Genomic DNA, 16,851 nt, shown 5'->3' on the forward strand with positions numbered 1-16,851 from the left:
TTTACATGATTAACGACCCAGCTAATTTGCATAGCGTGAAGCAGAGAGCAGCTGCCCTTAGCACATCCCCAACCTGTACCCCTCCCAGTGAAGAGTGGGGGGGTGGGGGGGAGGCAGCCCCAATTTCCTCCCAAGGGTGGGGGCTCCCACTGATGGGTTCCCAGGCTAATGCTGCCCCCACATCAAAACTCTCAATCCTGCTTACCTAAGACCAATTCCTGCCTTGGAGTCCCAGGGATACTGTGTGTACAAAAACAGTAGCCACTCTTTGCCCAAGGAGCCAGAGTTTTTTCCAGGATTCTTGATTTTTCTAGCTCCTGGGGGTCAGTTCCCCTGCGGAGCGGGAGATTGTGCATCTGTGGGTGTCACCTGATCCAGCTGACCCCCTTCCACCAGCTCAGTCCCTGAGGGGCTGAAGCTCTTCCTGTGCCAGTGACCCTGAATTCCAGCATGCAGCCACCGGCCTCAAGTTGCTGGTGCCCCACATCAGTCCCCTCTCGGGAGCCCCCGAGGGCCCCAGCCAGGCTGGCCTCGGCTCTCCCCGCAGGTGGTGGTGTCCACGACGGTGAGCGTGGACGGACACGTGCTGGCCGTGTCAGACAACATGTTTGTGCACAACAACTCCAAGCACGGCCGCAGGGCGCGCCGCCTGGACCCCTCCGAAGGTCAGGACGCCCGGCCCAGCCCCACCTTGGCGCGGGCCCAGCCAGCCCCCGGTCCCCACCTTGGCGCGGGCCACTGACCTGGCTCCTCTCCTGCCTCCCAGCTGCCACCCCCTGCATTAAGGCCATCAGCCCCGGGGAGGGCTGGACCACAGGCGGCGCCACCGTCATTGTCATCGGCGACAACTTCTTCGACGGGTTGCAGGTCGTGTTTGGGAACGTGCTTGTGTGGAGCGAGGTGGGCCACCCCCGCCAGTCTCCCCCCGGGCCTCGCGGCTGGGCCCTCCCGTCACGGCTGGGCCCTCCGCTCGCCGGGTGGGAACAGCAGGCCTCCCCTCTCCCCTCACAGCTCATCACGCCCCACGCCATACGGGTGCAGACGCCCCCGCGGCACATTCCCGGGGTGGTAGAGGTGACCCTCTCCTACAAGTCCAAGCAATTTTGCAAAGGAGCCCCGGGCCGCTTTGTCTACACAGGTAAGGAGTTGGGTTGGAGGAAGTAGCCCCACTGCGCAGGAGCCCAGGCTCTGAGTTAGCGAGTATCTACCTTGTGGCCACGCCCCCTAAGCAGCTGCTCCCCCCTATCCCGAAGCCTATACCCTGTGACGACTCCTCTCCTCTCGCGGAACCTTCTTTCCCTGTTTTCTTCTGCGTTTCCCTCCCTGCCCGGACGGCTCTCTCATTCTTGGGCCTTCTCGCCAGGGCGTCCTCCCTATCCCCGTCATTCCCCAGGGTCTAGAATATCTCCATGGGGATGTTTATTTCAAAGATGCCCCCAAATAGGCTCGCTGCTCCCCAAATCTTCCCTGGGCCTCTGGGTTCCCCTAAGCCACCCAGGCTCACTCTGCATGCACACGAACATACAGGCGCACACCCCTTGCACGAAGCCGGGGCGAGAAGTTAACACAAGACATGAGTGAAAGGCATTCTCTGAAGATGCGGCATAAGAATCCCCCATCCTGGCTCTATTTGGCCATTGGCGAGGACTCTCTCCACCTCCGCCCTCCGCCTTGCCCCAGCCCAAGCCACTCACTTCTCCCCAACCCCAGCCCGCCCAACAAATATTTACTGAGCCCTTCGGGGGGGCGCTGGACACTCACTAATGACCCTATTTACTGTCAGGGAATTCCAGTCTAAAGGGGGGAAGCTGAGCAGTGAACAGGGTGGGGTGGGTGGAGTTACAGGTGGAGAGGCTGGCTGTCAGAGAAAACCTCCAGGAGGGCATGTGGGCTAAACTGGGCTAAGGTGGGTCAGAGGGATGAATAGGGAGATAGAGATGGGGAAGGAAAGGTGTTCCGGGAGAAGGAATCCAAGTGCAAAGACTCGGAATAAAGAAACTTCTCTACACACTGGGAGTTGGAGAAGATAGGTAAGGCTTTGAGGCTGATGAGTTAGGTCGATGGGGCCAGGCTGCTGGAGCAGGAAGAGGAGGAGAGGGGCAGGAGGGCTTCTGGGGGGCCTGGTCAGGAGGCTGCCAAGTCCTCCCGAGAGGCTTGGGTGTGGGCCAGTCCCTTCCTTGAGGAAACACACAAACCTCCAGTGGTCAGATGCTGCTGAAGGTCCACCTGAGCTGTGATAAATGGAGACTGTTGAGTTTTTTCTTTTTTACAATAAATAATTTGCTCCTGATAAGACCAAATGCAGACAGAAAACTCTCCCTCCAGTCCTGCCCCTAGGAATATAGACGCTAATATGTACATACAGTTTCCTTTTTTCCTAATCACAAGTGGGATCCTATAATGCATGTGTGTTAACGCCAAGCTCCTGACACAGGGCTTGGCTCAGTAAATGAATGAGCAAAGAAAGGAACTGAGGAAACTTCCCAAAGCTCGCTGACCCGTGTGCCCGGAGTTTTCCGAGAGGTTTGGGCTGGGCTTGGTGGAAGGGATCTGCAGCGAGGCCCCTGTGCTGGTTGCTTGCGGGCTTGCCCTGGGCGCCTGGCGCTGGGAGGGGGCTCCTCCCAACGCAGCCCCTCTCCCCAGCCCTGAATGAGCCCACCATTGACTATGGATTCCAGAGACTACAGAAAGTCATTCCCAGACACCCCGGAGATCCTGAGCGGCTGCCCAAGGTACTCAGAGGGGCACGGCGGGGCGGGGATGAGGGTGTTGTGTGGCCGAGGGGGCGGGGAGGAGGATGCTCCCTGCCCCTCCGCCGCCCCCGGGGGCTGCCCCTCCGTCCCGCTGTCTCCTCCCCTGCCCCCAGGAAGTGCTGTTGAAGCGGGCGGCCGACTTAGCCGAAGCTCTGTACGGAGTGCCCAGCAGTAACCAGGTATGGCGCTTCCGCCCGCCTCCTGGCGCCGCCAGGCCCGGGGCTGTCCCCCTCCCGGTGCCTGCGGCTGCCTCGGCCGTGCCCTGCTCTTGTCTTCGCAGGAGCTCCTCCTGAAGCGCGCGGCGGACGTGGCCGAGGCTCTGTACAGCGCCCCCCGCGCGCCCGCGCCGCTCGGACCCCTGACCCCAAGCCACCCGCACCCCGCCGTCATGGGCATCAACGCCTTCAGCAGCCCACTGGCCATCGCCGTCGGGGACGCCACGCCGGGGCCGGAGTCGGGTGCGTCCCGCCGCCCCCTCCCTGCGGTCCCCGGCGCCCAGACGGCCCCTTCCCCGCCGGCGCTGCGCCCCTGACCGCCGCTCTCTCGCAGGCTATGCGCGCAGCTGCAGCAGCGCGTCCCCCCGCGGGTTCGCGCCCAGCCCCGGCTCGCAGCAGAGCAGCTACGGCAGCGGCCTCGGAGCTGGCCTCGGCGGCTACGGGGCACCAGGCGTGGCCGGCCTCGGCGTGCCCGGGTCCCCTAGCTTCCTCAATGGCTCCACGGCCACCTCACCCTTTGCCAGTGAGTGTCCCCTGCCCGCGCACGGAGGGTGGGACCGGGGCCCCGGGGAGCAGACTGGGGCTCAGCCCTGCCCCCTCTCAGCTCTTGGGGGAGGCGCTGTCCCTTCAGGGTCAACCCTGGCCTTGCCCTCGGGAGCCAGATCAGCCCTCTCTGCCTGTGACCTCTCCCTGCGTTGGGCACCTGCGCCTCAACCCCACCCCAGCTGCACATCCCGGGGCCTTGGGGCCGGAGCAGTTCTTGCCCCTTTAGCTCTCTTTGCTGACTCCAGTGGTACACATCGCTTCTAGTACTCCCCTCCCCCTGAAACGGGCTTTAATGAGCGGACGTCCGGCTGAAGCCTGGCGGACCGCCGCCTTTCCATCTTATGCCAGGACTTCTCGAGGAGGCTGGTGCCCCCTGCCGGAAGCCTGAGGGAACTCAGGGCTCGAGAAAAGTGAGCTTCCACCTGGCTCCAGGCCCTGCAGGAGCCTTGGTCGGCGAGGCAGGGGTCGCAGGAGGGAAGATGTGGCCCCCAGCGATCTGGCTGGCTGAAGCTAGCGAATTTTGTGTGCTCAGACAGCTGGGTTCACAGTTTGGGTGTCCAAATCAGGAGCTGTCTGACATTCAGCAAGTTGCTTTACTTCTTTGAACTTCAGTTTCCTCTCTGTAAAATGCGATCAGTATCACCCCCTGCCTAAGGTTGTTCTCAGATCTGAGTGTTCCGCTGTGCATAAAGAGCCCAGGCACAATTCAGAAAGAGTGTATGACTTCCCAGTCTCAGCACTGACTGTAGGCACTAACCATCCTCTGGCTTCTTGAGGTGGGCAGCTCAGAGCTGGGTGGATGGGCACAGAGCTTTTATGCTTTTAGCGTTTTGCGCTGCCCTCAAGTCCCTCCTTCCAATACCAAATTCCAGAACAGCCTGTTTACAGCTCCTTATAGCTTAGCTATTCAGCAGACATTTATAAAGCACCTACTGTGTGCCAAGCATCAGGCTTGGGGTTAACTCCACCCCGGCTTGCCTGCAGGGAGCCTCCCTATCAATTGGAAGAAAGGTTGTACCTCGAGTCCTGGGAGACACTGCTGAGCCAGAGGAATGAGGAAGGCTGCCCAAGAGAAGCTGGTTGTGGCTTTTCCTTGATTCCCTTGCCTGTGCCCTGTCTTATGTCTGCTATTGCTGAGGATCAAAATATCTGGCCCATGCCTAGCCTTCCTGAGTACTGTTCTTTCTGGCTGTGGGCATGAGACTGGCTCTCTCCTCGTGGCCTGTGATCCACTTCTAGGACTCGAAGCCTCATATGCCAGTGTCCACACAGGTCATGACCCTCTCGTGTCCCTGCCAAGACCCGATCTCTCCTGGCCCTTTGCTCAGGCCAGGCTCCACTGCTCCCACTTCCCTTCAGTTCTGGAAAAGTACTCTTACAACCTCTCTCTGGGTGCCCCTCGGATTTGAAACTGGTTGGGGCTGGAATACCAGCCCCTCCCCACCACACACAGTGCTGTCAGTGGAGGAGCACACTACCCCAGTGGACAGAAGCCAGCCCAGCTGAGGTTTCCCCATGCAGTCAGAGGATTGAGAATTCTAGAGCTGCTTAAGCCCCACATCAGCTGGGGACACCCTGGACTCACCCGAGGGTCCGTCCCACCTCCTGATATTGTCTTAACCAGTGCTTACCCAGATCCCCATCCATTCCCCGTGTGCACGTGCTTTGTGGCACAGCTCCAGGGGGTCTCATTCTCATTGAGTCTGCCAGGACATGGCTGGAATGACCCCCAGAACTGTTCCAGACGGGGGGTCTGGGGTTGTTTGTTTGGGCCTCCCCTTAGTCTTCTGCTTTGGCTGCCAGCAGCCCTGGACTGACCTGCAGCTCCCAGTACTGCCCAAGCTACAACATGTGTCTGCGAGCCCCAGGCCTTAAGAGATAGAGTACATTTTCTGGCATTAGTCTCAAGCCCTCCATGGAGCTTCATGGACCTCATCAGCTAGCTGTGAGCATTGTCTTAAAGGAGATGGCGATCCATGAGGCTGAGAACATTTGGAACAGGGACAGCTGTTGAAGGCATCATTGTATGGGAGGGGGAGGGCAGGGGCGGCTCTGATAGCAAAGGCAGTCTTCTCGGGCTATTGGTTTCTTCCAGGAGGTCCCCAACCCCACCCCATTGCCAGCTGCTTAGACAACATTCAAATCACAGACTTATTGGTCTTCAGAAGAAAGAGGCAGGGAATGGGGTTCAGATGAGGATGTAGAAAGGGGGATCCAGAGATGCCCTGGGCAGGAGCCCCCAGGAGAGGAGGCTGCAGGAAAGAGGAGCAGGCAAAGCCCATGTGCAGGAGGCTCCCGGGCTATTCCCAGGAGAGCAGCCACAGCCCTAGATGGCTAGGGGGTTGAAGAACAGGAAGATCTGAGGATGTAGGTACCTACACCTTTCTTTAAAATTGACAAGCTAGAAGAGAGAGATGCAGGAGGGCTCCAGGACCCTGGCTGGAGACAGCAAGGACCTGCATTAAGCTGGCAGAGAACAGAGTGCCCGGGGTGGGGGGTAATTGGTAAGGGGGTCATATTTGTGGAGGAAGTTAGGGTGCTCATCGCGTGAACTGTGATTCTGGACAGAGAAGCCTTATAACAGGAGCCTGTGTGAAGGACCTAAACTTCATCTCCGACCACTTGCCCCAGCTCTGCTATGAACTCTGATCTTTGACTCTAACTGTGGTACCCCAGGACCGGTAAATGTTTGTTAGCATCTCAGAATCCCAGCGGTTTTCAGCAGGAAACCTAACTTGTTCCTTCTCTCACTAATCCCTCATCTATGGGGACACCTCCCAGTATTTGGTTTTGTTGGATGTTCTAGTTTTGCTTTCATTTTTACCTAGTCTGATCCTGTCACCTCCAGCCCTGAGAAAGGGTCTCCAAAACCCCCAAAAATGCAAGTACTGGCCCAAGACCCCAGAGGCTCCCAGCTTGCCTCCAGACCCTACCTTGTGCTGGTCTCCCCAAAACCCTCACAGCCCGCAGTGAGGTCTGAGCCTGGTGCCTGGGTCAGCAGCCCCATGGGGCCCACTGCCCAGACCAGGGCCCTGACCCAGCTGCTCACTCTGGTGCTGTCTCCCTGTTGTGTCTCCCACTGCCTTCCCTGCTGCACCTGCCCCTCCCCGCCCCGCCCCGGAGTCATGCCCTCTAGTCCCCCGCTGGCCGCTGCCTCCTCCATGTCCCTCCCGGCCACTGCCCCCACCACCAGCGTCTTCTCCTTCTCGCCTGTCAACATGATCTCCGCTGTCAAACAGAGGAGCGCCTTTGCCCCCGTGCTGCGCCCGCCCAGCTCTCCACCTCAGGCCTGCCCCAGAGCTCATGGAGAGGGGCTTCCAGGTGAGTGATCCATGCTGCCCCACTGGGGCCTGGTGGAGCAGCCGGCCTTGAGGTGCCCACTCCGGCCACATCTCACCAGAGCCTCATGCCGGTTGACCAGTTCTCCCTGGAAAGTGCAAAGGAGAGAGCTCTGCAGGGTCCAAGGAGATCCATCTGGACCCTAATTCCCTGGACCTCACAGCTTGGAGTGGTCACCACTCTGGATGCTATTAACTGGGCCCTTGGCCAAGGAGAAGGAGACTCAAATCCCAGTTGAAGAAGATCTGGAAACTACCCTAAGCCCCCACCCCCATCCAGCTGAGCCCAGAGCAAAGACCCAACACTCGGAGCTGGAGGAACCCCCCCAACGTGGGCTGCCTGCCTTTGACCTGTGCCTCCCTGTGTCCACTGGAGGGTAGCACACACCGTTGTGAGAGACTTGCTCACTTGCTGATGGAAGAGGACTAACCTTAGATACCGCTTAGCCCAGCTTTCCCTCCCCCATTTTACAGCTAGGGAATTCTGTACAGAGAGGGAAGTCGCCCCTCCCATACCCACACTCATTTGCCATTTATCAATCTCCCCCAAGTCAACATCTAACTTAACAAAGCCAGGCCCCAACCAGTAGTGTATAGCAAGTCAAAAAAAGTCACATCCCCTAGAGTAAGATGACCCTTAGGGTGGGCTTGTTAGATAATGCTCTTGGATGATTTGAAAGGACAGACAGTCACTTTTTGCCTTGTTTCCAAATTTTGGATAATTTTTCTTAACTTAAGATGTCTGGAGCTTAAAATGTGAGGGGTGGGGAGGACAGAGGGCTGCTGATTTCTCCTACCAGCAAACCTTGGGAGGGGGTCAAGCAGGGGCCAGGGGTGGTGGAAGTGATGACTTCTGTGGAGATGTGGGAGGAAGACAGGCTGCTACTGTATTTTTCTCTCGGTACTCCTGGAGGCTGACCTCTTTCCTTTCCTGTCCTGGTACTTGGCCATCTGCTTCCTCACCTTGAGACAGGCCCTCTGAAGGAGGCGGGGCTGGGAAGAGGAGCCCAGAGTCATCTCTCTCAATGGAGGAAGCTAGGGGAGCAAGGGCTTGGGGCTGCGCCTCCTAAGAGGTCTGAGGGGCACGCCTCACCTAACTCTCTGCAGTGCTGGCCCCAGGCCAGGGCGAGGGGTGGTTGACTACCTTCAAGGCTCTTGATCACTCTGCCCTCAGAAAGTGCTATATGCCCTGCATGCTGTCCCCAGCCCAGAGACGGATAGGCAGATAAGGTCCCCAGGCTACACGTGGCTTATGGCTTCTCTCCTTGGTTACCGCAGACCAGCCTTTTGAGGATTCTGACAAGTTCCACTCTCCAGCACGGGGGCTTCAGAGCCTGGCATACTCCTAATTGCGGTAGGTCTCTGGCTGGGTCTGCCTCCTCCCCTGGCCCTGGGTGGGCTCTCTCTCCAAAAGACCTTAGCAGGGACAGGGAGCTGGGGTCCAAGTCTTCCTCTCCAGGTCCAGGCCACATAGCCCACCCCGATGGCCCAAGGTGAACAAGTGGAGAGAAGTGGCTTCCTGTCCCCTTGCAGCCAGCCTTCCTCCAAGATCTTCTTCTTTCCCTCCACCCACTAGGTCTGCAGGTGTTGCCCCTGCTGAGACCAGACTGGAGGTCCCTCCAGGATTCACACCCACACCCTGGATGGCAGCACAGACAGATGCAGGGCCAGCGCTGCAAGCAGACCTCAACCCATGGGCCTGAACGAGGAGAGGCCTTCCTCCCCGTGCTCAAGGCCCCCAAGTCCCACAGGCTTCTCTCACCTCCCTTTCTTGGGGCTGGTCGGAAGCCCAGCACTGTGCTGATGCTCTTGGCACAAGAGCATCCTGGGGAGGTGCTGCGATGCCGGGCCTCACTCGCTAGGTCGGTTCCTCTGGAGGAGAAGCACCTTGTGCAGACCAAGGGCATTGGGTGACGGGAGCACGGGATGGGGACTGTGGGAGAGGACAGCTCAGGGAGAGGCAGCCCGGGAAGGTCCTGCTTGCATCTGGCCCATCTCAACCAGCCCTGTATCCCAACTCATCTCCAGGGCAAGGGGTGGTGCCCAGCAGCCTCAGGAGGCCTGCCCAGGCTCCCATGGAGCTTCCAACGGCCGCTTGACCCCGTGGCTGCCCCACTCCTTTTGAGACCTGCACACTCACACTTGCCACATCATGAGTTCCAGTGGGGGCTTTGGACATGGAGGGTGCAGAAGAGGGGGTGCCAGGCCCCTGAATTTTGGGTCTTCCCCATAATGGATGTCTCATGGACTCTGGCTCCCACCCACACATGACTCTGGCTGGCCCCATAGAACCATGGAATGGATTCAGCTGCCCCTGACCTCACACTCCACTCTGCTGAGGTTGGAGAAAACAGAACAATAAACACAGATGCAGGTGGCCACCCAGCCTCTCTTGTCTGCTTTCTTGGCGTGGGTCTGCTTTTCTCAGCAGTTCTGCAGCTCTCATGGGGCCCCTCTAACTATGCCCCTGGGCAGTCTTCTTGCACCCTAGCCTTTTCGAACAGCCCCCAGAGTTCAACTGAGCAAGTGTCCCCTGCCCCGTGTCTGCTCTTGGGTACTGTGGTGGGGGTGACAGCAGGCTGGTAGGCCTGAGGACCCAGGATGCAGGCTCAGCCCCAAGAGCTCTGGCTGAGAGCACAATCTGGCCACTGAGGACTCAGTCTCCCAGCTATTTGGCCAGGACCAGGGTGGGGGTTGTCAGAAGGACATTGCTGGGAACCAGAACAGAGCACACCAAACACTATCCAGATGTACAGAGGCTCAGAACTGAGCTCCATCCTGACTGGAGGCCGCAGGGCCTCACCTGGGCTGCGTGAGGCAGCCTTTGGCTCACAGGATTGCCTATTTTGAGTCACCCCCACTCTCCTCCCCGGGCCTAGGTACCTTCTGCCTCTCCTGTCTCAGAGTTTGGGAGGAGGGGTAGTAAAGAGGAAAGACTCCCAGGCTCATTTATTGCCTTCCCCTCTCCCAATGAGTCCCAGTCATCCCCCTGAGACATGTCCCCTAGACCCCAAAGGTCTAGCCGTCTGACCCTGGAAGCCATTTTTTTGACCTACTGTCCAGGGAGCCCAGTGTCCAGCCCCAGGCCACAGGCCTTCCTCTCTCTCCTCCTGGCAGCACTCCTTGGCTCTGGCCTCTGGAAATCCTGTCCTTTCCTGACCCATGTGCCCACGCCCTGCAGCCCTCTGGACAAATACACTTGCCAAGGCAAATGTGCTGGTCCTCTCCGTCAGAGGCCTCCACTTCCTTCTCTTGTGTTCTTGGCCAATACCTGGGATTCATCTCATCTGGAACCCATGACAAGGGTAGCCTTTGGTCATCCTACCCTATTCTCAGTGCTCACCTGGCCTCCCCCCTCAGTTCCTGCTTCCAGCCTGTGTTGCAGGGCCCCAAAGCCTGCCAGCCCACACCCTGCTGCATTCAGGCTCTGAGCAGTTCCCACTGCCCAGGGCCCTCCCAGGCCGGGCACCCACAGAACCCTAATCTGTACTGGACACAGATGGTAACTGGACGGTGATCACACTCTGGTTCCTGGGATGGGTCAGGTGCTGTGGTTGATATAAATGAGATGTGATATCTGTCCTCAGAGATCTTACAACACTGTGCTCCAGTCATCATGTGAGTCAACACTGCCCGCTCCCTCATCCACAGCAGGCAGAACTAATCAATTATGAAGTTTGCTATGGACTGAATTGTGTCCTCCCAAAATTCGTAGACTGAAGCCCTAACCTCTTCTCCCCATATGACTGTATTTGGAGATAGGACCTTTAAGGAGGTGATTAAGGTTAGAAAGGTCATAGGCGTGGGGCCCTAATCTGATAGAACTGGTGTCCTATATGAAGAGGAAGAGACTCCAGAGCTCTCCACCATATGAGGACACAATGAGAAGGTGGCCATCTACAAGCCAGGAAGAGAGTCCTCAACAGGAACCAAATCAAATCAGCTGGCACCTTGACCCAAGACTTCTAGTTTCCAGAACTGTGAGAAAATAAATTTCTGTTGTTTAACCCACCCAGGCTATGGTATTTTATTATGGCAGTCTGGGATGACTAATACAGTGTTCTTTCCCACATGTCTTAGTTTTGGTTCCTCCAGAAGCAGAACCTGGGACAAATTCCCTGCTAGAGAAATCTGGGAAACAATATAGAACACACCTCAGAGTTTACCCACTCAAGGGACAAAGGATCTGGGATATTGATCCTCCAGCCCTCACCTGTCATTGCCTGAGGGCTGCTCCCAAGGGATTAACCCTCTGGCACTTCTGGCCTGCCCCTCCCAGCTGCAGAGCAAAAGCCACCAGTTAGGCTTTTGTTGTACAATGTTGAAAGCAAATTCCAGAACAGTGAGTTGAGGAGATATGAGCAAGGCACCAATAGCCTCTGCCATGCCTCAGAACCCCCAGGATCACAGAATCCTTTTCAAAACAGCCCCTGATTAGAGCTGTCACTTGAGATGAAAACTATTAACCAAATCTGGTAAATATCACACCAGACCTTTTTGTAGCCAATAAAGCAGTCATGGGTCAGTACAACATGAGCCTGCAAGCAAGCCTGAGCCTGTGTCTGGGTCTGCAGCACCTCCAACAAAGCAACAAGGGCATCTTCTGGGCCTCATAGACAGAACACCTCCCTGGACTTCCCGCATTCTTTAGTCTGCTCCATTCGCAGTAGCTCCAGCAATCTTGAGTCTGAGGATGGCATTAAGCCAAGTGGCAGAAGCTCAGTCTTGATCTTACATAAACCTGTATGGAGACCCCAGTGCCCAATAAATCCTATTAGATAACCAGGTCTTAGTTTAGCGACAGTCTTGAGGCCTTGTACACAAGGCAGAATTGATTGGTTCATGGGGATTGACCCCTATAGGTGCTGGACATCCCAGACCAGTGATTCAAATCCTAATCTTGGCCCCAATGCCTATGTTCATGTTGGTCAGGGTGGCATCATTCACCTGGAAAGAAGGTTGTCTTAGTATGGATTCCTCCCAGGAGCAGAGCCTGAGACAAGGATGTGAGGTCAGATGGTTTATTTGGGAGGCAATCTCAGGAAGTACCAATGAGGGAGGAAGGAAGGGAAGCAGGGAAGGGAAGGAAGCCCAATAGAGTGTGTTATTGAGCAAGTTACTACTGTGGGTTTGCTGGAGCTCAATCCACTGGGGAACTCTGGGGAACCATATTAAATACATGCCTCAGAGATTTCCCTCAGGGAGCTAGCGTATTTATACACTAACTTCCATCAGTCAGGGGTTGAGGGCTTCTGGAGCAGTGGGAGGGGAGCACTACCTTCCTGGCACTACCAGTTGGCCCCCTGGGTGGTAAAACAGGCCTCAGAAGCTAGAGAAAGCTCTCAGGCAAAGAGAGGCAGGTGCTGGCAAATGGAGTCAGACAGGTACACACTGAAAAGGTAAAGATGAAGGGATGTGGGTGGGGCACAACTCTGTCTGCCCTGGAGGTGGTCCCTGGCAGACAGCCTGTGGAAAAGGAGGCTGGTTTTTCCTAATTGAAGTAAGTTTAGACTAGGCATGAATTTTCCTTTATCTACAGGTCCCACCTCTCCTAGGACTAGGTGACAGAAACTCCCCCCAGGCTGTTTCTAGTTGAGGTACCAAGATGCCAGGTGACAAACAGAACTTTCTCAGCATCAGCCCAAACCTGGGCTTTTTTTCCACAGGGCCAATGGAGGTGGGGGTGGGATAGGGGTCAGACCTTTGGTTGCTTGCCCTTCAGAGAGAGAGAGAGCATCTCCAGGAAGTCCTCTGCTTTCTCCCTACATATGTTTCCCAGCAGAACCTGACTGCTGTGTTCTACATCCTTCCCTGGGGATCGGACAGCCTCTTGGGCTGCATTTGGCGCAGACAGGACCCATTCTGGACAGGCCTCTCTGATTCAAGGGAAGCCAGACAGCAGCTTTGACCAGCCCTGCTGCTGACTATTCTGCAAAACTTCCTTTTTCCCCCACCCCCACCCATATTGGTGGGGCCTTTAGCTTCTTCCAAAAAAGAAAAATCTCCCAGAAAAATGGAAACTGCTGTGCAGTGGAGAAAGGATGGTCTTTTCAATAAATGCCATTGGGTCAAGTGGATATTCACATGAAAAAATTAAACTTGACCTCTACCTCACACCATACACAAAAATCAGTTCCAAGTGGACTGTGGATCTAAATATGAAAGCTAAAACAATGAAGCTTCATGCCCTTGAAGATAGACTAGAAGCCTCTTGCTAGAGTGACCTCCAAGGTCTATTTCCCAACTGTATGGTCAACTTTAGACTGAGGCAAGCATTGAATATTTGAGGTAGTTCAAATGGACCCCAAAATCTCTTTTCTCTTCCCTAGGATAATTTTTATAAATAGAAAAAAGTTCACAGATCACAGTGTCTTTCTCCTCTAGAAGAGACAGGCTCTTCACAGTTAGTGATTCTGTGAGCTCCTAGCTCCCGAGCCTAGAGTGGCCACCTTCTCCTTCCCCATCCACACCTTCAAGGCTATAAATATACCTTCGAGCTCCTTCCTCTGCTACCATCTCAGTGGCAGTAACAACACCCACGGGATGAAGGAAGAAAATGAGCCACCTCCTTGAAGCAACCAGCCTTGAAGTTCGGTGTTCGCAAGAAGACCCCCAACATGAGGGTCCTGATTGGTGTGGGGCATTGGCCACTCCTGTGGACTCAGACCCTCTGGTCACTTCTTCACATTCCCCTTCTCTTTACTCTCATTATGAGATTTTGATGACCAGAACTTCTTCATGGTATGTACTCTAAGTTGTCAATTTTTTCTTTGTGATTAGTGCTTCTTGTATCCTTTTAAGAAATCTTTACTTACCCCCAAATCAAGAAGATAATCTGATTTTTTGTGCATGATATAAGCTAGGAGTCAGATCTAATTTTTTTTTTTGTATGGATGGCCAATTGGCTCCACACCATTTATTGAAACGACCATCTTTTCCCACACTGCACTGCAGTGGCATCTTTATCATAAGTGAAGCATCCATATATGTGTGAGTCTATTCTAGATTCTCTATTCTGATCCATTGGTCTTTTTATCTATCTTTATACCAATTCCACGCTATCGTAATTACTTTAAATTGATAGTAAGTTTTTATATCCAGTACAGCATGTCGTCCAACTTAGTTCTTCATGATTGCCTTGGCTATACTTGTGCTTTTGCATTTCCATATAAATTTTATAATCAGTTTAATAACTTCTATTTTTAAAAAACCTGCTAAATTTTCAGTGGAATTGCATTAAATTTATAGATCAATTAATGGAGAATTGACACCTTTAACAGACTGAATATTTCAATCTGTGGATATTGTATATTCCTCCATTTATTGAAATCTTTTAGAAGTTCTCTTAATAGGATTTTATAGGCTTCTATGTGGGAGTCTTATACACCTTTCATTTACTCCTCAGTATTTGATTATTTTATGCTATTATAAATATATCATTTTCTTAATTTCATTTTCTGTTTGTTGTGGGTATATAGAAATACAATTGATTTTTGTACAATAACTTCGTATCTAGCAACCTTGCTTAGCTCACTTATAGCAATACTTTACCAAGATTATCTTGAATTTTCTTAAGTACATAATTAAGTCATCTGTAAAGAAGGACAGTTTTATTTCTTCATTTGCAGTCCTTATTTCTTTTATTTCTACACTGGTTGGAACCTCCAATACAGTGTTGAGTAGAAGTAGTGCTAGTGAACAGCTTTGTTATGCTCCTGATTGCAGAAGGCAAACTTTTAACATTTCACTATTAGGTATCATGTTTAGTTTTATACATATCCTTCTATTCTTAATTTTCTTTTAAAAATTTTAAATTATGAATAGATACCAAATTTTATGAAATGCTTTTCTGCATATATTGAGATAATCATGTGATATTATCCATTATTTTGTTAATGTGCTGAATTACACTCATTATGTGTCTAATGTTAAACAATTGCATTCACTGTCCTATATGTTTAATGGTACACTCCTGTATCTCCTTTACCCAGAGTATACCAACTGTTAACACGTAGCCCCATCTCCCCTCTTTGTACTACACACCCAGGAGGCACCCATTGGCTGTCACCTTCCTCCCTTCAAGAAGCTAGGCTTCTGGGAAACAAAATGCAGAGATCTACAGACCACCTCAGTACTTCACCCTGCCATGCTATCTTCTGCTATCTTCTGAGAGTTGGGGAGGGAAAAAAAACACAAGAGCAAACACGAATCAATCTCTCGCTAAGTCATTCTACCTCGATTCTAACCTGTCACTCCCCAGCTGGACTCAGCTCTGGGTTCCCTCTACTGGAGTTCCAGAAGAGCATTTGTGGACTGTCTGTCCAGGAGCCCCCGCCTCCACTCACTTCCTGAAGGGGAAGGTGTCCAAACCACCCCGCCTTGCCTTAGCCTTGGCGAGGGAGCACAGAGTGGCAGCCCCCAGGGGGTTGGGGGGGTCTTGGGTTTAGAGCTGCAGGGACTGCCAAGGAGAATGGGTGGGAGGGTTCTGAGTGCACAGACCGCCCCCACTGGAGACAGAATGGAGGAGACTTCATGACTCCAAAGATAGAGAAGAAGCTTCCCAGCACAGTAGTAACAGAAACAAGACGGTTTTTGCAAATTTCTTTTGGCTATTTTATTCCTTGACAGAGAAGGAGCCAAGTGTTTAAAAGGGAAAGGAAAAATGCTGTCAAGTAGCACTGTTCCTTGGGCCCCAGCATCCTGGCATCTTGGTTCTCCAAATCCTTTCCTTCCCCACCCCCTGCCAGCGTGGGAGTGAAAGCTGCTCCTGATGTACCCTTGGCTGTGCAGTGGGCCCCTCAGGCCAGGCTGCCAGAGCTCCTGGATAAGCTGGGAGAAGCTGCTGAGTTGCTGGCAGAAGGGAGGTGTGGATGCTGCCCCATGGCGGGGTTGTAAAGTCCTGTCTATCCAGCACTGTGGCCAACGGCCACTCCATGGCCGGGCAGCCATCCCATGTGTCCAGTTCCTGAAGGCCTGCCTCAGGATGGAGTGTAGGGCAGGAAAGCCCTCTGGCCTGGGTCCTTGACCTGCTGCCTCTCTTGGGATTCCACCCCCCTGGGAGCCTGGCCCCCCTCCACATATCCACCCTCTCACCTACAGCCTGAGTCCACTTTCAAGTGGGTGGGGGAGAGTTTGGTCACTTTCCAGCTGGCACCCACTAAAGCCCGGCCAGTCTTGGCTTCTGTGGTAAAAGGTGGTTTGTCTGGGCTGTTCCCCAGGCCGTTCTTGGAGCTGGGCCTAGAGGGCCATCTTGCCAAGACAAATTGTGGCTGCTGGGTGGAATGTGGTAGAGTGGCTGCTGAGCAGGCCCAAACCTGACAGGCCTGTCAATGGTGTCCCTGCCGATTCCACAGCATGGAGCCCTTCAGAGTCCCCAAGGTCAGGCCAGGCCAGAAGCAGGTACCAAAGACTGCACGCATCTCTCTGCCCCATTCTGAGTGAGGTGGGGGCATCCCTTCTCTTGATCTCACCTGAAAACCAAAAGCCCACAATCAAGCCTCACGGTTGACAGAATTCCTCCAAACCCACTTCCTCGGGGGAGAAACTTAGTAGCAGAAGGCGGGGGAGAAAGAGGTGCTGGGAGGTGTGTGTGCCTCTGTGTGTGTGTATGTTTGGAGTGGGGGCTGCCAGAGCAGGAGAACGAGCCCCAGCAAGGCTTTTTCTTCCCTCAACACAGCCCGGTATGAGGGGGCTACATTGCCATTAGATCCCCCCCTTTATTCAGCACTTGCCATAAACCCATTCCCTTAGGTGGGATTCCCTGAAAGGAGAGCCTGAAATGGGGATTTGGGGGCACATGAAAGTGCTCTCTGGCAGAAAAGGGGTGAGGGTGGGGGAGCTAGAAGGTGGAGTCTAGCGTGATCCCCCAGGGAGCTCTGGAGCATGAAGGACACCACAGTTGGACCCTCTTAGTGGCAAGGAGATGGCTATAATACCCCTGTGCCACTCAGTCATTGGCTGCAGGCTGTCAGAATGGGGTGGAGCATGTAATGCATGGGT

General features: G+C 54.2%; 1 protein-coding gene across 7 annotated transcripts in view; it reads left to right on the forward strand.

The window, feature by feature from the left end:
* Positions 1 to 9,237, forward strand: part of EBF4 (EBF transcription factor 4) — a 58,723-nt gene extending 49,486 nt beyond the window's left edge. The window contains exons 9-18 of one of the 7 annotated variants that reach the window (XM_087445502.1): positions 548 to 665; positions 767 to 900; positions 1,012 to 1,138; positions 2,644 to 2,732; positions 2,867 to 2,932; positions 3,034 to 3,211; positions 3,303 to 3,491; positions 6,638 to 6,835; positions 8,131 to 8,206; positions 8,429 to 9,237. In XM_087445502.1, the coding sequence (XP_087301628.1) occupies positions 548 to 665; positions 767 to 900; positions 1,012 to 1,138; positions 2,644 to 2,732; positions 2,867 to 2,932; positions 3,034 to 3,211; positions 3,303 to 3,491; positions 6,638 to 6,835; positions 8,131 to 8,201 (1,170 nt within the window). In that variant the 3' untranslated portion in view covers positions 8,202 to 8,206; positions 8,429 to 9,237. The other 6 variants (XM_087445504.1, XR_015555629.1, XM_087445505.1 and 3 more) reach the window with 6 other exon arrangements.
* Positions 9,238 to 16,851: the final 7,614 nt, after the last annotated feature.

Source organism: Ceratotherium simum, chromosome 21, assembly GCF_057802395.1.
Source record: "Ceratotherium simum simum isolate JZ-2026a chromosome 21, ASM5780239v1, whole genome shotgun sequence".
Taxonomy (NCBI): Eukaryota; Metazoa; Chordata; class Mammalia; order Perissodactyla; family Rhinocerotidae; genus Ceratotherium; species Ceratotherium simum.